This window comes from Dermochelys coriacea, chromosome 8 (genome assembly GCF_009764565.3).
Source record: "Dermochelys coriacea isolate rDerCor1 chromosome 8, rDerCor1.pri.v4, whole genome shotgun sequence".
Classification (NCBI taxonomy): Eukaryota; Metazoa; Chordata; order Testudines; family Dermochelyidae; genus Dermochelys; species Dermochelys coriacea.
The window spans coordinates 97,970,251-97,997,843 of record NC_050075.1 but is presented as its reverse complement, the minus strand read 5'-3'; the positions used below and the strand labels follow the sequence as shown (position 1 = coordinate 97,997,843).

At 39.5% G+C, this 27,593-nt stretch overlaps 1 protein-coding gene across 10 annotated transcripts in view; it reads right to left on the bottom strand.

The window, feature by feature from the left end:
- Window positions 1-23,642, bottom strand: part of TUT4 (terminal uridylyl transferase 4) — a 73,925-nt gene extending 50,283 nt beyond the window's left edge. For 4 of the 10 annotated variants that reach the window (XM_038414767.2, XM_043491249.1, XM_043491248.1 and 1 more), the window contains exons 1-6: window positions 23,481-23,637; window positions 12,470-13,142; window positions 10,140-10,303; window positions 8,737-8,853; window positions 4,407-4,584; window positions 324-412 (exon numbers count right to left, since the gene is read on the bottom strand). In XM_038414767.2, the coding sequence (XP_038270695.1) occupies window positions 324-412; window positions 4,407-4,584; window positions 8,737-8,853; window positions 10,140-10,303; window positions 12,470-13,031 (1,110 nt within the window). In that variant the 5' untranslated portion in view covers window positions 13,032-13,142; window positions 23,481-23,637. Of the gene's footprint in view, window positions 1-323; window positions 413-4,406; window positions 4,585-8,736; window positions 8,854-10,139; window positions 10,304-12,469; window positions 13,146-13,407; window positions 13,549-19,592; window positions 19,788-20,312; window positions 20,371-23,480 lie in introns of those variants that run through there. The other 6 variants (XM_038414762.2, XM_043491247.1, XM_043491245.1 and 3 more) reach the window with 6 other exon arrangements.
- Window positions 23,643-27,593: the final 3,951 nt, after the last annotated feature.

Sequence of the window (27,593 nt, the reverse complement as noted above, 5' to 3'; positions counted from 1 at the left end):
CAAATCAATGTATTTGAAAATGTACAAAAACATTCAAAAAATGTAATACGTTTCAATTGGTATCTATTGTTTCACAATGCAATTAAAACTGCGACTAATCACGATTAATTTTTTTTAATCGTGATTAATTTTTTTGAGTTAATCACGTGAGTTAACTGCAATTAATTGACAACCCTACTTAAAATATATTAAAATACCAAATAATGTTCAAACTATGGGCTATTTGCTATTACAACAATTAGCCTTAGTGGAAGATTCAGACAATGGAGTAGATATAAAGTGCAGGTTATTAACTCTTTTTAGTTTGACAAGATACTACTCACCTTGGAGGGAAATTTTATGTCAATATTAACATCACTGGTTTTAAAAGCAAATCTAGTTAGACAGGAGCCATACATCCTCAGTGAACACTCTGGAAAACAGAGAAAGGCTTTGTAACTGGGCAGGCCGCCTCCACTACGCCCCCTCATGGCCTAAGGTAAGCTACAGGTAGCCTGCCTCATTTTCCCCTCTTGGACTGTTCTAATAAAATTTCCCGTCAGGCTCTGTCTTGGTCAAAAGCAGCCCTCTTTGAAGACTGGGTTTATTAATAAAACTCAAAACCCCAAAACAAAGTCCATTCATAAGTCCACACATCCCAAGATTTTTCTTTCTCCTCCCAGATCTTCCTGCCTGGGACTTTGGCAGTCTCTCCCCTGCTTGGAAAGAGTCTTTCCGGTAATGCGGGGAGGGCTGGGAAAGCCAGCAGGAAGTCTTACAGTGTGGGACAACTGACTTGGCTTGCGCTAGGGGATAAAAAATAGCAGAATAGACATTCCTACATGGGCTCTGAGACCTACCCCCTTCACCATATTTCAGCACAAGCTTAGTCAGTTAACCCAGCCTCTGAGACTTGTTGCATGAGTCTGCTTGTTTTTTTAGCAGTGTATATGTATCATCCCAGGCCTCTGTGCCTAAGCTTTCCTCAGTCTCTGCAGACTCCCCCACAGCTTCCTGGGCTCTCCCCACTTCACTGCAACTTTCTGATTCAGGGCTGAATTGCCTGATTCAACTCAAGTATGCCTCATTCTGTAATCAAGGTTAGTTAGCTACAGCTTTCCTAGCCCATAAGTGGCAAGCCACCCTATTATAGGTTTAAGTGATGACGGGCCAAATTATCCCTTCACTGAAGACATTTAAAACTTTCTTGAGACACTATATCTAACCTCAGCAGTTATACCCTAATGAATGATTAATTACCTCCCCCACTCGGTTACTCATTCTAGTGACACTTCCAATGTGGCATCACAGAAAACAGGAAACTCAAAGAACACAATTTTCACACTCTCATAGCAAAGAAAATATTGTTCTCTAAATTTTTATGCTGTAATTTATTTATTTTTTATCCTGTAAACTACAGTTAGCGTCATGGTCTTAAGTGTATACTTTTTAATAATGTTTAGGTGGTTATCAAGTAGCACTGTTCCACCTGAGTATCCAATCACCTGCAAAACTTTTGTCTTATATACTCCTTTGCCATAAATATTACTCCTTGTATTTACCATAGCATCCGTGCCAAATAATTAGATTAGCAAGTGCTTGTGCATTATTCACTAGTAAAACTTACACACAAAACATAAGTTACCAACCTGGAAACCATCATAGCCACAGAAGTACAGTATCTACTTAAACAATTGTACTTCTATTGCTACAATGGTTTCTGACCAGTTGAAATACACATTAGGCCTGTTCTAAGCCAAACAATGGTATCATAAGCAAATACCATTCCATTGCACATCATCATTTATCAAACATTTTGATATAATTTATGTAGGAGACTATTATTCTGTGTTGTTTGTGCTGTAGTCATTGGACAAAATCTGGCTAGCCACAAAACTGGGAGTAGTCCTTCCTCCCCCCAATTTAGGACTTGCTGCTAAAAAAGTGTTAGTTGCCTTTATCCTGGCTGTGATCAAACCAAAGAATCTACAGATTTTCAGGAGAAATCATGGTTTGGTAGAAACTATTTTCCATATATATACAGAACATTCCACTGACCAGAAGTAATGAGGCCCTGTGGAATAGACTTGTGTATGTTAACCATGGAGCTAAAATTGTCAAAGTCATCATTTTTCATGCATCCCTGCAAGAGGGGAGTTGACGTGTTTTTATGGTGGGCTCATGTGAACAAAACAAGCCAGAATGTTCAATTGTTCCTGGACTTTTACTGGATAAAAATTTTAGTCAGATTTTGATAAAAAATAAAATCCAGAAACCAGTTTTTAAAAAGGAGCACAACAAATTGTCTTTCATTACTGGTATCATTTTCTCTATTTACTATCATATTTTAGTTAATATACATAGTTTATGTTTAAGAAGCATAAGAGATCATTACCCCTAAAATGAACAAAAAAGTCATAATTACTACTACACTTTAATTGAGAAGGAAAAAAGTAGCTATTTATCAAACGAAAAAGATGATAACATATTAATTTCTAGGCAGTTTTAATATAAATGAAATCTGCTAGAAAAGCTATTGTCTACCACTGAAAGACCAATATCTCATTCACTGCAGCTTCTCTGATAATTGAACTATTGCTAAAATAATGCTGACACATTTGTCTAGCTTCAAATATCTGCTCTCTTGTTTTGAGTCTACCAATTAGCATCATAGGAGATAACAAGAAGTTAAAGCAAAGAAGGAAAATAAAACCAACAATATAAATTATAGGGACATACATAAATTGGATTTGAAAGTTAAATATTTTGTTAGTGAAGTAATGTGAGGGATGGCTGAGGTATGAAGGTTTACAAAATATGTGATCAAAATAAAGCAAGAGAAGGAGGATGGATAAAGCTGATACTGAATCTACAGAGAAGTATTATGTATTTTGGCTGACACTGCAGAGACAGTTTGCACAGCTGTTAAGAACAATAAAGGCATTCAGGTGATTCTTGGAAGCCATAACAGACCTCCAGAGCTGTAAGAGAAGGAGAAGAGAGGCAATAAAGGCAAAATTAAAAAATTACATATAGAAGGTTTTGATGAAATTGAACAAGACAAAAGTACTTTCATCAATAAGTGGAAATTCTGTAAAAAAAATAAGCAACAATGTTATCTAGTCTATTAATTTAAATGGAATTTACATTTTATCAAGAAAGCATATATGGCCTGATTTTAAGAGGTGATCAGCACCTGCAGCTCCCATTGACTTCAGGGGGTTTGTGGGTCATCAGCACTTCTGAATATCAGACCCATAGTGAATGTTAAACAGCAACTTTCTTGATAATTTTCAAAATTCTGATGTTACTATCCATAACCACTACAGGCCTTTGCAATGCATGGTTCATATTTGGCATGTGCAATAATACTCAAATCACTGAAAGTCCAAAAAAGCCAAACTTAAGGCCAGAGTTAATCCCACTAGAAATATACACCTATCAGGAATAATTATTTAAAGAGATCACTGAGACTGAAATATCACTGACTGCACACAATCTTTTCCATTAACAGATGTGCCATCCTGGTTATTTACTAATCCCCAGGTTGTTTACAAATTCAGTCAACCTAGTTTATGTCATTACTGGATTGGTGAGGGTCACTCACCATTGAGCCTCTACCTGCCAGTCATTAAAAAGAGAGAGCACAAACACCATGACATAACATTTGGAATTTAAATTCTCAAATTTAAACAAAACTATCAACTTCTACAAGCAATTTTGCTCAGTTGAGGATCCACTGCCCTCATATTTAACATGAAGAGACCTCTGAGAGCTATGCTCCTTCTTGATTTGAGCGACCTCCACTTTCAGTAAAAGAATGCATATGAGGATGTGTAGGCTGTGTTTCACCTATGTATCAAGAGTGAACTGTAAATAAAACTACTGGGGTTGGGGGGTTTTTTTTTGCTGTTTCTTTTTAATTTTTTTAAAATTTTATTAATTAAAGTCTTGTCTATCCTGACAGATTCCACAGACAACTGTAGAACTGGTAGAGAAAAAGTAAAAATTAATTGAGAAGGGAAGTGATATTTAGTCACACTGTTTAAAACTCTTTATTTTGTTTACATCTATTTAATTTAAATGCATTACAAATACTTGTAAGAAGAAAGATTTTCATTGTAGCCGCACCACTACGATTAAGGACTGGAACTTTGATCCTAAAAATGCTTGTGTAACATTAAGCGCAAATGTAAGAGTTTGTGCAACTGGGAGCTAAATCTCTTTGAGACTTCAAACAAGCCAGCTAACAAAACCAGGGAAGGTAAGACTTGACATTCCCGATACTTCTAAAGATATAACAAAGATATTTCAAAATAAAATTAACGATTCCAAACTGATGAAGAGACCAAGACTTAACTTATAATTGTTAGAATAAATTAAGAAAATGTCTTGTATTTAAAGAAAATGAGGGAGATCACGTATACCTGGTAAGGGCTGTTGAATAATCTTCTCCATCTCGTTTACAATTTCTTGGCGGATTCTGAAGTCATCATCTGATATGCCTTGTTCATTTGCTGCCTCCATGAGCGTAAAGGTCAAAGCAGCCACCTGTGCAGGGGAGGAAGGCGGCAGGCCACGCAGCTCATTTTCTTCCTGTTTTTCCTGGAGAATTTTTGGATGATAAGAAGATAATTGTACTTGATAAAATTATTTTTAACTCGAGGGTTTGCTTTATATGGTGACCTGACCAACCCATTTCCACAGGATTCAAACTCTGCACAGCCCAATTGGCATATATGACAACTGGGCTCATGGAAATGACACTGGATGCTCCATTTAGCAAAGCAACAGGTTCTTGCAGAGCCAACAGCCAAAGAGGGAATCTGAAGGGTTATGTTCCCTGAATTACATTTGCATGGCTGAGAGCTCTGAAACAGAGTTTATCCAAAGACATGAAAGAAGATGTATTTTTTTTCTTGCACAATAAACACTAGTGATTGAAAGATGAGCCCATGTGCAGGACTCCAATGAAGCAAACAGTTTCCTCTGACTCCCAATTAAATATAAGGGGCTGGTTCTCCTCTCACTACAGCCCAACCAGTTACTCTTATCAGGTGCTAGTTTTAATCAATAGCATTATAATAATTAACTTCATCTATTGGAGATAACTACTTTAGGAGCATTAAACCTGATAAATCTCAGATCACATGGAATCAGCAGTGACCACCACTTGGTTCTGAAATTCACTGATTAATTGAAATTGTATGACTCACCATGGAAACATCTTAATCAATAGCATAGTTTTTGAATAAGTGAATAACAACCTGTTATTCCGCACAACATACCACCATAATAAAAGTGTTCTACCAGATCTCCACACTTATATGAACACAGTTAAGTTTATTTATCACGTTAGCTCTATTTTGATTTCCTTACTTTAAAAATTAAAACATGACAACAAAAAATAATATAAATTTTGCAAGATTTTTTATAATTATTTATTTTATCACTGTTGGGTTTGTTTTTCTGTGGGGTTTGTTTTTTGTTTGTTTAGGGGTTTTTTGGTGCAGAAGCTGCTATTGGTAAGTTTAGTCACTCATTAAGGTAAATGTATTTATCCTCAGCTCTACTGGAATATTAATGTTAAATAATATTAATAAAAGAGTGTATACTTAGATGTATAAAATTAGAAACACACGATATTTTTAGGGCTTGATCCGAGTCTTAGACCCATTGGATGTGAATGGGTGGGCATATTTTACAAAATACCATTTAAAAGTTTATTTTGCACCCATCATTGCGAATCTGGGCTTACGCTATAAATTAAAATTACAGTGGACAACAAATGGCATAGATCAAAAACAGCTCTCCACCCATTAATTAGAAGTACACACATCTCACCCTCCCACCCTGACTATTCAGATATACCAATGTAGCAACAGTGGACAAAAACACCTTATTTCACATCTCCTGGCTAGATCATGCCCTTTGGTCTCAAATACAGAACTAATTATTGGGATCTGTGATTTTTGTCACTTCAGGATTGGATTATTACAACACACTATACCTTAGTCTGACCCAGAAGACAACCCACAAACTGCAGATAATTCAGCACACAAAAATCCATCTATTAAGTGAAGCAGACCAATGACAGCACATCATACCAAAACTTTGTGCCATACATAGGCTGCCAGTTCAATTCTGAGAAGTCCAAGAGCCCAGTCCTTATCATTAAAGACCTAAATAGGCTAGGACCAATCTATCTCAAGGACTTCCCCTTTCTGTGCAGCTCCCCAAGTAATTTATATTCAATAGAGATGTCATGAGTAATGGAATCCTGGTATGAATTATAAGCTGAAGAAGAGCATTCTCAATAGTCTCAATAGAGTGCTCTCAACTGTGGAATATGCTACCACTAGAGATTATGGTATGGCCAAGTCTTGCAACCTTCAGACCACAATATAGAACTCTTCATCAGGTATTTGCTCCAACAACTAAACTTCAGAATGTCCCCAGCAACCCACTCCAGGAGAAAAACACCTATATCCATCTACTCATAATGGAGTGGCTTAAAAGTAAATGGTGACAAGGGAAGAACAGGTTCCTTCTCTTGAAGGATTAATGAAGACCTTCTTAAAAATGTTATGGCATTGAGATATTACAGAGATAGACATCTTAGAAATTACTCCTGGAGGAATTCTGCACTACTGCACGTGCACATAATTAATGAGCCGCACATATTTCTAATTTTTTGCACAGAAAAAAGCTTCTGATGAAATATGGCTGCAGTTCTGCCTTTTTCCCACCTGAGGGCGCTGTGGCAATAGAACACAGCAGCAGTTCCCAGCCAGCGAGGGAAGAGAAAGAGCCTGCCTTCTTCACAGTGCCAGTCAAGCCAGGTCAGGAGACAGGGGCTATGATGAGACAGAGCATGGGCTGCTGGAGGAGAAGGGGTGTTCAGACAGGGGCTCATAAGGGCTAGTGGGGGAGGACAGACTGGGGCACAGGTTGAATGGGAGTGGAGGCAGAGGGCCACAGGGGGGAGGGAAGTGCAGGGCCACATGGTGATGGGGTGGGGGGTTCAAAACTACATAGGGACGGGAGTGGCTGGGCAGGGGCACAGAGGCACACGGGGACTGGAGAGTGGGGACAGGGACACATAGGGACAGGAGGAGGGGTGCAGGGTCACATGGGGATGGGTGGAGTGGGTATTTGAGGGGGGTGGAGGGGACACATGTGGAAGGGGGTGCAAGAACACATGGGGGCACAGGAACACAGAGACAGAGGCAGATGTTCCTGACTGAATGGGAGAGGCTAGGGATCAGCCAACGTCTGAAAGGGAACACTCCCTAACAATGCCTCCCTAACCCCCAAAAAATTTTGTTCCATACTTTTCCCATCCATACCCAACAACCCGCCAAGTTCACACCCAGGCTCCTTTCCAGCAATTTACTTCCCTCTCCCTCAGCTCCTCCGTTATCCCTGATTCCCCCAAGCATTTGTACTGCTTCTGAGGGGTGCGGGAAATACAGTTCTGTATTGTAGTTTAAATGAACTGTTACTCATAGTTCTGTATTAATATGCCTAATAAGGCATCTATTTGTCAAAAAACAAAAACATTTCCTGAATCTTTTTTGTTGTCTGTGTTGTTACAGACATACTTGCTGACAAGTATTTTGAAATAAATGACCAAAAATAATTGAAACTTGCGAGATTATATTGTGTTATTTTGACAAATAAAATATACTGAATTTTGCATAATATATTATGCACATAATTTTTAAATTTTTGTTGCAGAATTCCCCCAGGAGTATAAAAATGCTTCTGAAAAAACGATTACTATTTGTATATGCAACATTGTAATGGCCCACACTAACTGGCTAACATGGCAATGTATCCCACAAAAGTTCTGTTTTTTATAGGTAGTACTTCTAAGAGTGAACTTTATCAAAAATTTTAGCTCCAAGTATCAGAGGGTGAATTAGACACTTCTGAGTCACCTGGATAGGTTTGTGGATCAGGTATTCCACATTCTGTATTTTCTAGTTCAAAGGAAATTTTATTTTATATAGAGAATTCTGGTTACAACATAAACAGTATTACCATATATATTCGTTCACAAGCCAAATATTTTTGGTAAAAAAATGATGCATCAAAGAGCGGGGGTCGGCTTATAAACGGGTCTACACCAAAATTTGATTATTTTAAACTCTATGAAATCACTGAATTGAATATCTAATACATTGTCGTTTTGTTTACCTGGAGCATCTGCAGGCAAGGAGTCCCTCAGTTCCCTGTGGCCACGGTTTGCTGTTCCCAGCCAATGGGCGCTGCAGGAAGTGGCGCTACTTCCCGCAGCGCCCATTGGCTGGGAATGGCAAAGCGCAGCCACTGGGAGCTGAGGGGCTCCGTGCCTGCGAACGCTCCAGGTAAACAAAACATCCCAACCTGCCAGCAGCTTACCCTGACAGGCCAGGAGCCGAAGTTTGCCTACCCCTGAAATATAGGGTCGGCTTATGAAAGGGTCATACAGTTTTTACCATTTTTACTTATCCATCTTGGGGGCGTCGGCTTATAATTGAGTAAATAGGATACACACTGTAAAGTACATTATAAAAAGATTAATAACCTGAAATAGATTCAGTTACAAAATACTTAGCCAGCACTAATCTCACAAAAACAATTAATTTTTTTTTTAGTTCTGATTTATCAGATTCACAGAATATGCTATCAAAAAAGTAACCTGAAATTCTTGCTACAAAACAAAATTTATGTATTTCACCACAGACTCAAAGTCTTCATTAATTAACTTACCATTATATTTTTCTTATGCCGTTTTTCTTTAATGTGCTTGTGAGCTCCCTGGATATTTTCAATGTGAACCAAGCAGAGTTTGCATAGATACTGGCAATTGGCATATTCTGGGGAGCGCTGAAAAAAAGAGGCCAACATTTTTTTTAAAAGAGACAAATACTTCTGCCAGTAATCCATGACCAATTGTGTCAATAATAAACAGTACTTAGCATTAATACAGCACTTTTCAAGTCGAAGTATTTTACAAATATTAATTAATGAAACTTCACAAGACCTCTGTGGGTTGGATTATCCGCACTGGACATGAGATGAAAGTGACTTGCCCAAGTTCCACATAACATGTTAGTGTCAGAGCCAGGAATAAGACTCACAAGTTTCTGGCTTCTAAACCTTAGCTCAGGATCACTAAGCCACTCCCTTCTCTTTCTCACGCTCTTAAAATGTAAGGATCTGTAAAATCTCAGCAGCAATCCTCCCAATGTCTTTTTCCACATTGACAAGAAGGGATATATTCACCATAGTGAATTAGAATATTCAAATAGTATGGGGATTAATGCACAGGAAACATTCACTTTAAAACACTATTTGCTCTTGCTGAATTTGGTCTTTTGTGGTTTCACAAAAGCTTGATATTTTCCAAATACTCTTAATATTTTCTGATTAAAATGTCAATGTAAAATAAAGTGGCCATTTTGCTTTTACCAATATAATATTCTGAGCCTTTATTTCATTTGTTTGAGGAAGAAACCTAACAAGATGAAGCCAAATATCAATCTGCTGGGGCTCGTTTGACTAGTTTGGGGGGAGGGTGAAGGATCTCCTCAACACTGAGGCAGACCAAAAAATCTTCTGAGTACACTTCAAAAGCAGAGTGAATCTTTTTGTTTTCTTAAATACCCATATACTGATTTGGGTATTGCTTTAGATCAGTTTAAAAGGAGGTGTTTTGGGGATGATTTTCAGGGATAAAAATGTATGGGGAAGTTTGGCATTCATTATTTACAGTACTAGGACAAGTGACATTCTGTAAACACCTAAAATAGATAAGCAGTGGATCCTTTAGATCTATAAAATTAAAAACACTGGTAAATGCCCTACATATGCCATATGGGAGATCTATGTTCAATTTTCAGTCAATGTTTCTTGCTCTCCAGGCCAGCAATACTGAGGAAGCAGTCAGCTGTAATGGGCAGTGTCTTATGTCACCCAAAAGAACCATTCTAAATAAAGAAGGAATAGTGGCAATAGGGTCAAAAGGAAGTCCTATCCAAACAAAAGTATGGTGATCATGATGTGAAGTCTCATAGGCCTGGGGCTAAAAGGGCTCTTTACAGAGCTACAGAATACACTGAATTTCCCTTCGTCCTAGACAAGAAAAAAGGAACAAGAATATCACAACCTACTTTTTCTAGTCGGGAGATATAATCTCTTTCCAGTCGCTCTTCTGCTTGTTTCAAGCCTAGTTGCTGTTCTGCTGTCAAAGTAGACTCATCAATCACAGCAGTGTTTTCTAAATATTCAGTCTCCAAATTATGTTCTTTAGTTGATTCAGGATTCTTCATTTTGTCTGGAGAAAGAAATAGGCACTTAATTATTGTTTTCCAGAATAACTTTTTTTAAATGGGGAGGACGATGAGGTAAGCATTAGAAACAACATAAGGTATTCTGTAGGTGCTTTCACGCAGGAGTCAACTCTGTGGGCTAAACATGAGAACACTCACTGGTACTTTTTAAATAGCATCACACAGGGCTTTAGTTACTTGGTTCCCAAAGATATCAATGGGAATCAAATGGAAAATATCATAAACAACAACAATATAAGTGTAACCTTGTGTCTCTACGGAGAAAAGACTATATTAGAATCTCTTCAATGCTCTTAAGATACCATACCTTCCAATGATGCATTACAGGCGAGTCTTATCTTACGCTGGGGTTACATTCCGCAGTCAGCGCGTAAAGCGAAAATCACATATAGTCAAAATTACATTGAGTGTAATGGCAGACGGAATTGCCCACACTACAGGCACAGGATTTAAACTGTTATTTTTCTCTTTTTCGTTGTTTATGCCGACCGCACAAAGCTGAATTCGCACATTTTAAATGCACATAAGATGAGAGTCGCCTGTACTATTGTTTGTTTACCTCCCTTAAGAGGAACTAAAGAGCCAAGTATTTAATATACGTGTTCTATCAAAGAAGAGAAAAAATGTAAGATATCAGTACTGTGTAAGAGTTTTGTGCAAAGACTATGTTGTAGGATGTAAGCTCTTTGGGGCAGGGATCATCTTTTTGTTACGAGTACATACAGCATGTGGCATAAAAGGACCGTGGTGTGCCATGAGAATACAAATAATAAATTATAATAAGATTTAAATTGTTACACTGCATGTTTAGTCAAGAAAACTACCAGAAAGCTACTTTAAATAAATTCACAGAAAAATGTTTTACAAGGCTACTATCTAGACCTTTCAATTGCACCCACTTACTAAGTCAATATGATGTTAAGAACATACTTATGTTCTGTGACACATTAGCATTCTAAGGCTGTTCACAGCAACCATGCTGCATTGGAATGTTGTCATTTATAAATATATAAGATTTTGAAATTACAATCCTGCCTGAAGACTATAATCTTTACAGTTTGTTAATGTACGCAACCGTCTACAGTGTACACTATTCTTATGAGCAGAGACCACATCAGTGGGAGTGTTTCCAAGAACAACTAGATTTTACAAGAGTAAGGAGCAGAGGGCATTGAGATAGATAGCCTGGGGACACAGACTGGAAATTGCTTAGTTATCTGATCCCTAAGTATGGTCTGTGGATGACTGGTGGTCCATGCAACACTTGCTGGTGTTCTACATATAGCTGGCTGGTCACATGCTATTGGTTTTCCAAACTGGCTCCTGCTGCTAAATTTTATTAAGACAGTTAAAACACATTAAATATTTTACTAATATTACTTTTCCACATCAGTAGTTGCTGTATTTACCACAGGGATGTAGTATGACCACAAACAAAAGGGAAAGCAGTCTTCACAATAGCAAATGGCTCATGACCCATTTCTATTAAAAGCCACACTTTGAAACAGTTCAAAAATTCCTGAACTAAGAGGCTAACTCGGAAGGAAATGAACTCTGATGCATGGATTACATTCTGAAGCTGAAGCAGACTTAAATATGAAGGGTTCACAACAGTGGCTGCTGGCAGTATCTAGACTGAAAAGAAGCCATCTTTTTTTTGCAGAACAAAAATAGCATAGCAATCAGGTAAAGGGCAAGTGTGTGTGTGTCTTCTTCATGCTTACAGGCAAGTTTTCTTAAACTTGGATGTAGTTGATTTTTGTCTGCACTTTAAAAATAGTATTACTAATAAGCATCTAGGTAAGAGAGCATGATATTTTGAAGATTTCTGTTTAAATGTTTTCTAATTTCACAAAATAGCCTGAAATTGACACACAATCAGTTAAAATGTGGTTCTAAATACATTTAAAATATTGCATAATCACTTTTAAACAACATAGAAAAGAAATTTAGTTAAATGCTATTCTTATGACCTTTATTCTCCAAGTAACAAAGGGTCTATATTCACAGTACACTCCTTGTAACTGTGCTTGATGATTTTCTGTATGTAACTGAGAAGATATGCAAAGCAGAAATACTTCAGAGCCCATTTCCGATTGTTAACAATTTCTCAAAGAAACCTGAATGAAGTAGTGTGCTTTAATACTCACTGAAGTCATCAGACTTGTGCTCCACTGTTCTTTGATCTGAAACTGTCTTACCAGAGTCACCAGTCTGATCTGTGCTTGTTTTCGACATATGAACTCCTGGTGGATTTTCCAAAACCAATTTCCCTCTTTGTGTAGCTGGTAAGGTTTCCATACTGACTCCATTCCCAGAAATATGGGAGCTTGGAGAGTTTTCTCCTGTCTGCTGAACTTTTATCTGTTTCAGGTTTTCTGCTGCTGCTGGTAAATTAGATATTTTTTTTGCTTTGCCATGACTTCGATCCAGAAGGTTTGACCCCACATCTTTAGATCCAGGAATACAACTATTTACTTTACATGATTTATATTCTCCTGATTTTTCAGAACAAACATCATTTTGTTTACTCTTTTTACTACTGTTCCCACTTGGAGAACTTCTCCCAACATCTTTTACAGATTTATCATTTCTACTGTGTTTATAATTCTGATTGTTTATAATTCTGACTGCTTTGCCTTCTTCACAGACAACACGGGTAGACTTTCTTGAGTCATGATTTCCATTTTTTGAGCTCTTGGCCTCTTCCATTATAGTGAAGACCTGCTTCTTCTGTCACTTGAGACTACTTGAAACGCAATTCTCCAGTAATATTATGTTGATTAAAATCCACTGTTTGGGCATGGGAATCTGGCTGATTGTCTGCTGGAGAAAAACAATAGTAAGCATTTAAAAATATGATAGGAACAATATCAAAACTCTAAGAAAATATGTATTAAACAGACCTCTCTCTAAAGAGTAAGAAAATGTATTGAATTGAATTATGTTGAAAGGAAGAAGTACTTTTCCAAAAACAGTTTTCAACAATAAAATCTATATTATTCTTAAAGTAAAATAATGAAAGACTCAAGAATATTTTCCTAATAGGGGACAGGAAGAGACAAAAGAGCAGCAAGAAAACTCTCACACAGTTTTAAACTGTCACCACATCTGTTTTCTCTCTTTTCTACATTGTTGTTGTGGTGTTATATATTGAATATTTGTCATCAGATACCATCTCCTCTTCTTTTGGCTTTAGAAAAGCAGTAAGAATTAAAGAAATCTATAACTATAGTGAAGAAAATAATTGACATTTTAAAAACACACAAGACAAAATTACTCTAATAAAATGTATGACTAAAATCAGCCTCTGAGGAAAGCTAATTCAGTTCTATCAATTCAAGAAAAATAATTTTTTTCTCGCACTCAAATGATTAAGCAGCATGGATTTGGCCCTCTATTTATTGTGGCGCCTGTATGCACAGAACCTTGGGTAATAAGCTTTTGGACATAAACTACTTAGACAAAATGTCATGACAAATACATTAATTTAATATAACATGTAGCTTCTTTAACCGCTAGAGTTGTCTAAATAGTCTACCTAACCTTAGATTAGCTAAACCCCTTTGAACCCTGATTCCTTGAGGAGGGCATCAGCCTCACTCAATTCTGGGGTACTGGGCTTATTTGTTTGACCAGGTTTTCAATTTAATTTAACAGTAAATGGGAAGACTGATAAGCAGTAGGATTCCATTTGTTTGTAACAACTGATTGTTTGTGTTAATGTGAAGCAAGGAGACGGATTTGTGATAGGCACTAATACAAATGTCTAAATAATTTTGAAATGATAAGTATTAAAAAGTGCTGAGAATTGAGTGATCCATAATATGCAGGCAAAAGAACAATTCTATATGTAATTCAACAATATGTGAATATAAAACATAAAGCTGACACTTTACCAACTATGTTACATGTTGTGGATAGCAACCACAGGAATTTATGGGTGCTTACTTAACCATCAAAACAAGTACCCATATTGTTCTATTGGGAAAAAAATATAAGACTGACTAAACGGCAATTAAGTTCAAGCCACTAGATTTTACTACATTGTAATTCATGCAAAACTTTATTAAAAAACTACAGTGGAAAGAACAATCAGGTTAAAATTATATACTTGTAAAAATCAGATTTCCTTATATGTGTTATAAAACCTCAGATTATCTACACTGAACATATAAAAGGCTAATGTACTAATAGTCACTTATGATATTTTACTTTCAGCATTTCTCTCAGCTTGAAAATAAACTAATCAATTTCACTTTCTGGCTCATTAATTTGTATTTTTTGGCTAGCAAACACTTCAGGAGAAGGTTTAAATTCCCTACTAGAAACTGTTGGAAACCATGTATTTATATTACTGGTTTTATAAAACCTTACCTTAAAAAAAACTCAACAAACACCATCACACTGTATTTTGGACCTAGATCTATAAGGCATGTACAGTAGTTTTAAATTATTGTGTATTTTGCCTCTTCAAGAGCAAAGAGAAGAAGAATAATTGTCCAATATTTCAGCTATAACTTTCTCCATAAACAGAATGAATATTATCACTGTTTTCAATTGGTTATGTTGGAGCATATAGATTTAAAAATAAATAAATAAATAAAATAAAGTAAAAAATTGGTCTTTGTCAAGTTAAGCCTCAATAGTCATCAACTTTAGTTTTACATAAAGCCACATAAAATGAACATACTAATGACCTACAGATTATCAAATTCATTCCAATGCACAGGCAGAAAAGATTCTCTCTTAAATATACTGAACTGATATTACAACTACCAGCTATTAAAGTGTTATTACACTTCACTCTAACTCTAGCTCTTGGCCCAATGGCCAAAAACCCAAGACAGTAAATGTGATTCTTATTGGGCTTGGAATTAATATTTTTACATTCCCTCTCTCAAAATCTCTCTAGCGTGAGAGATATAAAATACTACACAGATAACTGTAAGCTATACTACTGTTGGATCATATTAAAGAAGTTCCGTATTAAAATCACAAATGAGTTTGATTCCCCATAGTTTAAATTCCAGGGTATTACTAATTAAGAGTCTCTTGGTTTTTGGTACTGTTTCTCTCCCTCTCTGTGTGAAACTTGCAAGCTGCTAATTGTGTTAGTACATTCTAAGACAGAGTCTGTTCTCAAAGCAATTCTTTGTAACAACTACTACTCACACAGAGAGAGACTCAAAGCAATACTCCGTAAAAACAGAAACAGCACCCAGAGACTCCCCGCCCTTTTGTTGTATTCATCTCACTTTGTTAACAATTGTGATTAAAATAGAGAGAGAGGATATATGTGGATGGATGCTTGGTGTGGATAATAACTGAATGATCAGGGAGGTGCCAACTTAAGAATCCAGTGTCCATCAGCTGAAGAAGGCATCAAGTGGAAATAACCAGAGGACCCCCGGAGGGCAGACTGGAATCCAACCAACAGCCTCAAGAATGGGAGAACCAAAAAACAAGATAACATCTGGCAGCACGGAGCCATCAGCAATGTGCCATCAGCTGATTCATCATGCTGTTGCTGAATCAAGCAATTCCCATAGACTGGCACAGGAAAAAATTCCTATAAAAATGGACTCTAGAAAGTGTGTGTGTTTATGAATGAATGTGTGAATAAATATGAAATTGAATGGAATGTTATAGCTATAACTAACTGCTCACTATGATTCTTTCTGTATTCATAATAAATGTGGCATTTTGCCTTTTCCCCTTCAATAAGAACCTGCTGGTTTTTATTTTATTGGTATAACACTACCTCACAGGATTTTGTGGCTCTACAATGAATCTAAAGATGTTTGGGTATCATCAGAACCCAGTCACAATTTTCCAATGTTTCATCCATTTCACAGACATGTCTCAATCATATATAACATATATTACACACCCTCTCTGCTGTCCTTTGGGGTTTAGTTGTTGTAATTTTGAACTCCATAGGATTATCTTTGAGATTTAATACTACTGGAAAAAATCCTTCAAGACACCTGTCAGTCAGCTCTGTGTTGTTACAGTGTGTTGTGGAATTAGAATATTTGAGTTGACCAAATCAATCTATGTAGAGCTGACTTCAGCTCCTTTTCACAGAATATACACACCAAAACTTCCAGTCACAGTGAGTTTAATGCAATTCCTATTGGCTCTCCCCCTTTTGACTCATAGAATGGCTGCCTGTGAAGCACCAGAGTCCCATTTTGAGTCTTGGCGGAGACAATATGCAAGCCGCAATCCAAACTGGGACTGGGTACCCTGCTTTAAATTGTTCTAATGTTTGACCACCAGTTGGCAGGCACAAGTCACTGCTATAACGACTAGTGAAAATGTTATATCTGTTAAACAGACAATGTCAGGTTAAAGAAAGTTCTATTTTTAAAAATTTCCTATGTTACAAACAAGACTTTAGATTAAAACTCAAATAATTTTTAAAATCTAAACTATTACTGTTTGTTTATTTTGCATTTTTCTCATCCTGGACCATTAAAATAGACTACTTAGTTTCACTCTTATTTCTAGTTAGTTTCTGACTTTCATGCACCTGAAAAATACTTGAATTTATAGACTTTCTACTCGTGATAAAAGCCACTGAAGTAAAGCTTGCATAGGCCGACTCCAATTAGAACCTGTAAATTATAGTACAACCTGAAAACACATGGACAGTTAACAGCTATTAATATTGGTTACTACTAGCAACACCAATACCAAAAATCAGAGATGTGAAGTTTAATTTGTATTCTAAACAACATAATTGAAGAGTGCTTATCAATACTGCAGCAGCAGGATGGCAACTGCTTTGTGCTTTTACTAAAAATCAAGACACATTTCTATCAATTGCCTTGCTTCTACATAAATAATAAAAAGTGTTTTTCCAAAATAGTGATGTGGGCTTATCTAACTTTGCTCGACAGATATTGCAATTTGGGCTGTATATTTTTCTTTAGAGTAGAATAACAAGTCCACCATCATTATGTGAAACACTCGTATGAAAACATAAGTTTGCCTCTCCTTTGTTCATAAAACTGCTGCTAAATTAAAGAAAAATAGCAGAAAAAGTTGAAAACAAGATAGCTGCTAGCACTAGAGACATTGGTAGTAAGTCTGATCATATCTTAGCAGGCCACTATTTACCAGGTTTTAATTAATTTAAATCATTATTAGTAGTTCTGGGGACTGGATGGCTCAAGGGACTAATAATGGAGTAATTTCACCATTAGGTCACTGCCTCAAATCCAACACAGATAGTGATCAAAAGTCATTATTTTACATTATCTAAAGACTATTCTGTGACTAACATGAGCCAGTTTGGTGGTCTAAGTTGAGTTCCTCGAAAACATGAGTCCACAGCTAAGTTGCCACTCAAATAGATTTCCTTGCAGTAGTTAGGAAAGAGGACAAGGAAATATATTGAATATTAAATTATATTTAATCAAGATAGCCATACATTTCCTTAGATTTCCTTCAGCTGGATTTTTTTCTGTCACATTTAAAACACCTCGACCCTCATAGCACAAGAAATTGAATGCTATAATAATGTTACATATTGACAGAGAGAAAATAATCAATATTAAGTTAGTTATGACCAAAGTACAGCAGTATTTTATCTCTGAGACAATTATAAGAGAAAACAAGTGGGCAGTTCTTAATACTTGGGTATTTTCTAGGCTCCAAAAAGGTGACTATTTCAGAGGCCAATTTTAGCCCTGGCCTAAGCAAGTGCAACTCCATTGTTGTCAGAGTTCCATTTAATGGTGCCAGGTCTGAATTTGGTCCTTCTTGCACAAATAATTAAAGGAATTTAATTTGCTACACTGCTGCAACATGTACTCAAGAGTACTTAGATTTTCTAATTATAGGGTAAACTGAATAATCCAACTTTTAAAGAATTTGTTTTACATGATTTTTTTAGGATACTTCCTTGCATTACTATAATTGACAAAAGATATATAAAATCTAATTTACTCTTCTCCATTTTTACAATTCATTTGGCTTGCACAATGAAAGAAGTAGACATTTTCACTTTTGTTTCTTGACAGTTTGTAAGTTTCACTTCCTGGCTCTCAGACGTCAGTACAGGCGAGTCTCATCTTATACGCATTTAACATGCACGAATTCAGCTTTGCTCGGTCGGGGGGGGGGGGGGGGGAAAGAGAAAAACAACAATTTATATACTGTACCTGTAGTGCTGCGATTACACCCGCCATTACACTCAACGTAATTTTGACTATACGTGATTTTCGCTTTACACGCTGACTGCGGAACGTAACCCCAGCATAAGATGAGACTTGCCTGTATTAGCAAATATAGTGTTTAAACTGCAGGGAAATATTTAATCCAAACAGTATGAAAAGCTCTTTTTATTGATTTATTACATTTCATGGAGACATTTCTATCATTTTGTAAAATCTTTCACCCCACCCAAATAAAAAGTTAAATTTTGCACTTAAACTACCTTTAACTATCCTTTTAAAACTTTCATTTTGTATCTGATTTTTTTTGTACCAACATACTTTGGGGTGGGGAAGAGAGGGATTTTGTGCCCAGACTGTATATGGCCTTGGTCTACACTTGTGCCTGGCTGCATATACAAACCAATCACGCTTCTATCTTACTTTATGACAACAAAGTATTACTTATCCTATAGTTGAGAGCAGTTAAATCTCCATTCATATAATTAGATCTGGATTATGTTATGAAACCAAAATTAAGGAGATTTAAAATTCAAAGAGGTATTGTCAGTAGCTACTGGAGGCTGCAGCTCTTTAGATTTAAGGACCAACCACCAATAAACCCAGGCCATAGGTACTTTTTAGTTAATGAATGTAAATGCTGAAGGACAAACACATTATAGTACTGTTTCTATGAGAAAGACCAATATTGAAAAACTGACAAGAACCTTACTCCAATCAAACAGAAAGAGCAGAAGAGAATGCAATGCACACAATGTGTTATGTGTAAGATTGTCATTACAACATATCCAGTAAAAAGTTATGGATTTTAATACGGTAACAACCCTAACTCTAAGGGCAAATAGTTTTGGCAGTGTTGTTCCAAGTACAGACTTTGATAGAAAATATTCCATGCAAAGTTTCAGCATGGGTCAAATGCTTTATATCCTCATTATACAGCTGCCTATTGGCATTTGCTTGATGTGAATTTAGCACTTAGATATGGTACAAGCATTAAGATTATTTCCTTAAATCTCTAAAACATACAGGACAGTCATCATTTACAAGATATGCTTACTACAAGCTATTTCTATTTGCAAAGACATACTTTTTCTGAGCTGTCATTCTTCATACTGGGTAAAGACGAACAAGTCAGAGAGGAGGGGACGGGGTGGTCTCAGCACAGGACCAAGAGCCAGGGACTCCTAAATTCTAATTCCTGCATTGATAACAATTCTCACTGCAGCTGGGCAAGTCACAGTCTTAGTTTCACCACCTGTAAAATGAAGCTAAAAATATTCCCCTATCATATAGGGGTGTTGTGAATGTTAGTTACAGTTCATCTTGCTACGGTACTGTGCAGATGGAAAAACACTATGAACCTGATCCAGAGCCCACTAAAATCAATGGACCCACTGACTTTGGTGGGACCCACTAACTTTTGGATCAGGCCCTGTAAGTGCTAAGTATTATTGTAATAATTCCAGCAAAATATGTATGTATTTTATAAGTTACAGGAATGTATTCTACCACACCACTTAAACAGGACAGCATTTTATCTTCAAAGCACTCCACAAACTATGGATTACTTTAGAATTAACTGTAAGCAGTTGACATGTTTTTGGCATAGGAATTTGTATGGTAGAAAAGCTGTGGCGAGAATATGTTAAAACACTTCAGTATACAGACCAAGTCTTGGCAGTCTGCAAACAAACTATTGATAGTAGTCTCACAAACCAACACTTATTTTAGTCAAGAAAGAAATTCTGAAGCTACTTATCACTGCCAATTTTATATTTAAAAAATAGTTTTTATAAAAGGCTTTTACCTCAGCCTTATTTCACAATGGCTGCATTTAGGAATATCATCTATTATTGTCAGCCTCACTGTAACAGAAAAAGATAGCTGATTTCATAATGGAAATTGATTTAATTTCATTTGCAGACAAAATTAGTTCAAGTATAGGTTTGTTGTAACATCATAGCCAAAGGGGGCTAATTAGAAACCATGTACTGTGTATACAATTGTACGTGTGATTCTAAATAAAAAACTGGGGTTACTCGCAAGATTATTAAAATCAAAGGACAGTGTATAGTAACTTTGTAAATTATAATACTGCAAAATTCAAGAGATAATTATTGAATTATCCACAAGTTAAACAGAATTTGTGACTGTCACCAACTCATAGTTTAGGTTATATCAGTACATTGACTGATAATGTGTAAAAAGCTGTATAAATATTGAGTAATACATTAGACTTTGATCCTGCAACTGGGTCCATATGAGCCAGTGGCATGATCAGGACTTTAATTTGTGTGTAGCAAGTAATTTACGCTAAACTCTTCTACAGTTCATTCAGTGGGACAGGGACAATGATAATACAGAGAAACTTTGAAATTTAGAAAAGAATACCAAAGACCAATACTAAGAAAACATTAGGATCTACTAATGCTGTGCAAGATTTTGCACTGGCTTATAAAAAGAACACTGTGACTACAAAAAGCAAAATTATTATTCTACAAGCAGAGCCATAACAGAGCAGAGGAAGTCTATTTCACAAGAGGGGGTGGCTGGAGGTGTTTTGCTTTCAGGGATATTGGAGGGAAATGTGCTCATTGGAAAATTGTGCCCCACCCCCATTTTGAAACTCTTTCCAAAACAGATCTCCATGCATTTTTCTCTGCATAGGTAGAACAAGACCACCATGGCCTTGTCCCCTGACTATCCAGATACCCCATGTGAGTAATTCAGTACTGCAGGCACCTTCCTTCTAGGTGTTTGTTCACAGAGTGCAGACAGCCAAATCATGGCTCCTTCCTATGGAAGTCTTGGAGATACACCATGTGGAGAAAGAGACGCCCTGTTCCCACTCCTCCTACGTGCACTTGGCAGCCATAATTTCACCTGAAAAATCAACTTTATAGGGGGGGACTTTCATACTGTGGTAGGTTTGGCAGAACTATTACACAACAATCAATTACTCTGCAGGAGGTGGAATTGCTGATATGTTTGGATAAGAGATCTCTTCCTCCAAACTTAGCTTCTTCTGCCAGATGCTGCAATTAAGTCATACTTCTGTGGTTGTGTGGTTCCTCATCATGGAAATAATGTCATAACCATTTAGGACTGGATTATCAAAAGCACCCACGGGAGTTAGGAGCACAAGTCTCACTGAAAATCAGAAACATTATGACTTCTCCGTAGATTCAAACAGAAGGGAAGAATCCTGGATCTAATGCATATTGTCCAGGAACCCAAATCAGCAGGAAGTAGTGTGAGACAGCATATGTAAGGTTATTAAATCCCTGTTTAAATACAATTTTATATTGTACCTAGTATGACAGTCCCTCTCTAATGATTAACTCAATATTTCAGAAAATAAGTCTACATCTGCCTGTTTTGCCTTATCTTCAGTGTTTACTGCTACTTTTTGAGACCTCTTTAAAAGAAGGCTCAAAGTAACCTGACATTTTCAGCCAATTGACAAATCCCCTACATATGGCAAAAGCATGTATTCGTTCAGCTGCATTTATACCTATTTTAAGCCAACACAAGGGCAGGAAAAGATTAGCTAAAGTGATCCCTGTGTACAGTTTGCAAGGAATATTGGGGTCTTGTAGGATGGATGACTACATACTCTAGGAAAGAAAGATCCCTTCCACTCCATTACCCCCAAAACTTTAGTACATGACTTAGAAACAGCTAATATGATTCTTAAAACCTTACAAGTAGCACCAAAGTGCAGTAACTGTCATTAAGACTTCTAGGATAGTAAAGAATACATGGGGAAATCCTAAACTGATTTAAAAACAATGCAACTGGCTAAGAAGAAAGCAGGGAATTATGCCAGTTTACAAACCATATAAAGCCTACCCCCGACAGTTTATCTTCCAAATGTAACATTAAAATAATGAATTACCATGGAGGTTAAAAATCAAGAAGGCCCTGTCTTGATGGGCAAAAGTGTGTGTTTTTCAACTGAGTTAGTTTAACACAACTAAAAAGTCATGTTAAGATGCAGGCTAGTAAGTTTGAAGTTGCATTCACTGGCTGGGTTACAGTCTAGTGGGGGAACCCAGACTGCAACATGGCCTGCTAACACAGCTTCAAACACGTTAACTTGCATCTTAACAAGGCTATTCTGTCGTGCTAAGCAAACACGACTGACACACACACCCTTTTCACTTGTCAAGATCTACCCAAGGAAGAATGGCCAATGGGAGGGGGGAGGGATTCTTCTTAGGCAATGTGAAACATGAACAATTCTGTTACTTCTCAAACATTCATTTAGGTGAAGTAAGGAGGAAAACAAATCACTTGAACAGGATATGAAAACATATCTGCAAAAGAGTAATCTATTAATAAACATGAAGCATAGCACCGTGGCTATAGCCAAGGATCAGGAGCTGGGAGATTGTTTTGCGTTGTAGATCTGAGATGGACTTCCGGTGTCAACTCGGGCAAGTGGCTTCACCTCAGCTTCCCCAGCTGCAGAATGGGGCTACTGCTCTCCTCTCGCCAGCCATTGCCCCCCTGGGATCGAGGGGACTGGGGAAAGGCAGAGCACTGCTAAGGCTATCATGTCTGTCATGCCTCCCACCCAAGGACCTCCACGGCAGGCCCGCCCCAGGCTCCCACCCCCAGGGAGCATTTAGTGCCCGCACCTGCCCCCTCCACAGGGATTTATACCCTCTCCCCCCCCAAGTGGAGAGAGGCCAAAAGCAGGGAGAGAAACTGCGGAGCCTCCCCAGCGGGAGCAGCAGGGCTGGGCGGGACGAGTCCCACCACAGGAGGGCACCGGGAGCACAGCGCCGAAGGGAACGTGCCAGGTAAGCAGGAGCCCCCCCGCGGGAAGAGGCGGGGAAGGCCCGAGGGGGGTCCCCAGGAGCCGCCGCCCCCAGCAGAGGGGAGAGCCCAGAAGCAGGGAGGGGAGCAGCGGCCGCCTCTGAAGGCCTCGGGGCTCCCAGGAGCCTCCCCTACGCCCCGAGCCCGGTACCTGGCTGCTGCCCTAGGGGCGCGGAGGCTGCGCCCCCCCCATGCCCGGCTCTGGCTGCTGGAGGCCCCGACGCGAGCGGCTCAATCCGGCCCGGCCGCCATGTCAGCCGCGCCGCGCACTGCATTGTGGGGGAGAGGGGGCTCACACCTCCGCCTGCCCGGAGGGAGGGGGATGGCGGCACCTCCAACCCCTGCCCCGCCCCGCCCCCCGTCCCGGGGGCCTCGAGGCGGGGCAGACCCTGACCCCGCAGAGAAACCTCTGCCCCTCGCCGTCCCAGGGGCTTAAAAGGCGGGCGGGGCATATGATGGGCCCCTGGCAATGCAGCCCCGCGGAGGCGCCTCTCCTGGCCTCGCAGCCCCGCTCCCCAGCCCGGGACAGGTGGCTGCGAGCCTGCCGTGCCGAGGCAGCCGGCTGTGGGGTTTGTCCCTGGCCGACGAGCGCTTCGCTAAGTGGGGCCTGCCGGGAGTCCCCGCCCTGCTGCTCTGCCTTAGGCCCTGCTGCCTGCTCGGGTGAAGGTGCCCGCCCGCCTCTCGAAACCGCTCTGGCCTCCGCCTGACCTTGGCCGTAAAACCCTCTTTGCAGCTGGGGACCGGGTCTGGGCCCCTCCAGCCTGGCGGCCGCTTCCCAGCTCTCACCAGGGGCTTGACTGGCCTGTGGGGCCCGCCCTTGGCATTGCACTGAGGGAAGCGGGCGGATGTTTAGGTCGCTCAAAATCTCTGGGTGAACCAGCGCTGCCCCTGATGAGCAGCAGGCGATTATGGCATTGGCACCTAATAACAGGTAAAGGAGGCCTCCTGAGAAAAAGGGGAATTGAGGATTAATGTAGCACCATTCAAGAGATTCAGAGGAAGCTCTTGAAAATAGTGTATGCTACTAATAGAAGAAATAGCCCATTGCTTTAGACTTTATATGTCTAAGTAAATAACTGCATTAACTTTATTGAATGTTACACACACTGGAAAGATGTGCTCTTGACAAGATGCAAAAAAAAAAAAAAATTGTAAAAATGGCATGAATTGGAAAAGCTAATGTGCTCCCTCCTGGTGCAGTTGAGACCCGGCAGTTGGAAAAGGGTGAGGATTGTTGCCAAGGTAGGAGGCCAAAAACATCTGAAATTCTTTCTGTAGATCAGCCAAGGCTTTTCCGTGAGTCAGCTCCCAAACCCAGATTTGAACCTGTCACTTCAAGTATAATCTGTTTTACCATTGTACATTTGATGTGTCAATATCCTCTAGCTTCCCCAGAAAGAAATGGATCCTCCTTCAGTTTGGCTTGTTACTGTACTTGTCATTTTACAGGACACAGGGGAGGGGGTGAAGAGTGTGCAGGAGCTCAAAGACATGGAGGGGGTTGAAGGGAGACAGGCAAACAAAAAAGGTAGAGTCTTAACCACCTTTAAAGCTTTTACACATTTAAACATTTAATATGCTTAAAGTTTTCATTGTGGATAAAAGACTTCCACTGCATTCCCCTCCACCATCCATTATCCTCCATCCCAGTGCCATGGGTCTTTTTTTCAGTCCCTACCCCAAAACTTCTTATGGACTCAAAGTCTCTAGTAGGGGAGCCCTACTTTGGTGGGCCTCTGGAGAGCTTTCAGAATATATAGATTCTTCCTGATTTTCATTTATGTTAAGGCTGCTTTACACAGCATTGGCAGAGTAAACAGGCCTTAAAGTAGCAGTCCATTTTAAGGTCTCTACACTGCCAGGACAGAACATTATTCTCATTCATGCAGTGTAAAATGGATATAATAATATTTAATTTTATTCTGACAGAATTCTACAAAAAGAAGGAAATTTACAGACAACATATCAAGGATAAAAAGAAAAGGAGTACTTGTGGCACCTTAGAGACTAACAAATTTATTAGAGCATAAGCTTTCGTGAGCTACAGCTCACAAATGCATCCGATGAAGTGAGCTGTAGCTCACGAAAGCTTATGCTCTAATAAATTGGTTAGTCTCTAAGGTGCCACAAGTACTCCTTTTCTTTTTGCGAATACAGACTAACACGGCTGCTACTCTGAAACATATCAAGGATAATATATTTCACGTTTTTGTACTGAAAGGCTGTGACAAAATAGGTAAGGTTATATTTGCCAGCGGATACTCCTGGGGGGATTCTGGGTGCCTGCAGAAAACGCCCCCCCCCTTGCAGAATTTCTGTGTTTCCCTGCAGAAAACGGCAGGGAAGCCCCGCGGGGGGGTGGGGGCGAGAGCGGCGATCAACCATGGGCACAGTTTTTTGGGGGGATTGTCCCCCTCTAAACCGAGGCGAGGCATGGGGGGGCACACTGAATTACCTATCATTGCCCCCCCCTTATTTCTGCAAGCGCAGAGCTGCCCAGCTGAAGAAGGCTGCGTCCGAGCTCCGCTGACTCTGCAGCTGAACACCGTCTCCTGGGTCCTAGTGCCGGTTGTATTCCCCTTCTGTGTGCTGCGAGCCTTCCTGTTTTCTGTACTACAGGAAGTGCCCGCAGTGGGGCTGGGTAAGGGAGGGGAGAGGCGGTGGGGGGGTGGAATAGGGCAGGAGTGTATGTGGGAGTGAGGGGAGGGGAATGGAGAAGAAAAGGGGATGGGGGAAGCGGGAGCCCAGCATGCTGTGTCCCCTCAGCAGCAGCTGGGGCGCCCCCATTAAGCAGGCCCATCGAACCTTCACCCTGACAAGCCCTATCCCCCTACACCTGGACCCTCTGAGCCCCCCAGACCTCCACCCCACTGATCCCCCAATGAGCTGCCCCTGGACCCCCACTCCATCAAGCCCCACTCCCCCAGCAGAATTTTAAAATGTGTGCTTAATTTTTTGGCACAGAATTCCCTCCAGAGTAATAGGAGAGACCTGGGTTCCATTCCCAGCTATCCTGAAATGACTGTATGAAACCTCTCAGTTAACTTATTTGTAAAACAGGGGAATGATACCTGAGTGCTTTCTATGGCAGGAGCCTTTGCTCCATAATGAAAGATCACAAGTGAATAGAAATATAACAGTAGTCAGTAGAGGGGAGATCAGAACTCCTGGTTCCCAATTCAGTGGACCTTTCCCTAGGCTGCTTAGGGGTGGGGATTTTTTTTCTCTAACTCATCTGTGGAACATAGCTCAGTTTGATGGGAAATAGAACAGGCAGCGTGATTTAGCAAAGATGTAGAACATCTCACAAAACATAGGAAACAAATGTTTCAGCTAGTTCTCCATTGCCATATAATCCTGCCCCACTCACCTATTTACTTTACCTATCCAAACTTAATGTAGACCCCTAAAATTTGCAAAACTACATGCAAAAGTGAAAACAAATGACTAGATTGCAGAATTTAATTTCCTATTCAAGGGATCAATTTCCAATATACTATACATATGCTACTACCTTACTCATTATAAAACACTACAGGTTATTTCCCCCTTTGCCAAAGAGTAGCTGAATTCCTGACATAGCAAGTCAGTTTCCCCTTGGAGCAGAAATTGGTGACATGGAGTCAGGTATTTGGTGTAATTTATTTACAAGTACACATGTCCAGTTCCTTCAAACAAGGGTGAAAATAAATGGCACACAGGCAACTCCCTTGAGCAAAGAAATCTCTTGTAAGACCCTAAAATAGGTGTCTTGCTGTTCCTTTCAAGGCTCTCACGCCAAACTCACTGTTTAACCCTAGTTACTAGTTCCAGCCCCAAGCTCCTGCATTTTTACCTGGAAAACCCTGCTAGCCCCCAGACTCCAGGGGTTGAATAAGTGACTTGACCATTAACCCCTCCTTGGTGAAGCTGCTCCGCAACACAGAGCTCAAAGAGGCCTACCGAGGGATGTTTTAACCCACATAAGGGGTCAAGAGCAAGCAGGACAAATGCCCACTTCTGTAAAAAAGTGGGGTGCAGAGAAACGAGCAGGGGGGAGTGGTGACACCAGCCCTGCGCAGGGGGGAAGAAGTGTTCATGTGTGGGTTAGGCAGGGCTCAGGCAAGCAGTTCTGGCCAGCTCTGTGTGAGGCAGCCACGGGCAAGCCGCTCAGGTCAGCCCTGCACAGGTGGTGGTGTGAGGAGTCTTAGGCGAGCGGCTGGGGTCAGCCCTGCGTGGGGGGGAGCCTCCGGTTAGCCCCACACAGCGGTTGGGGGGAGGGAAG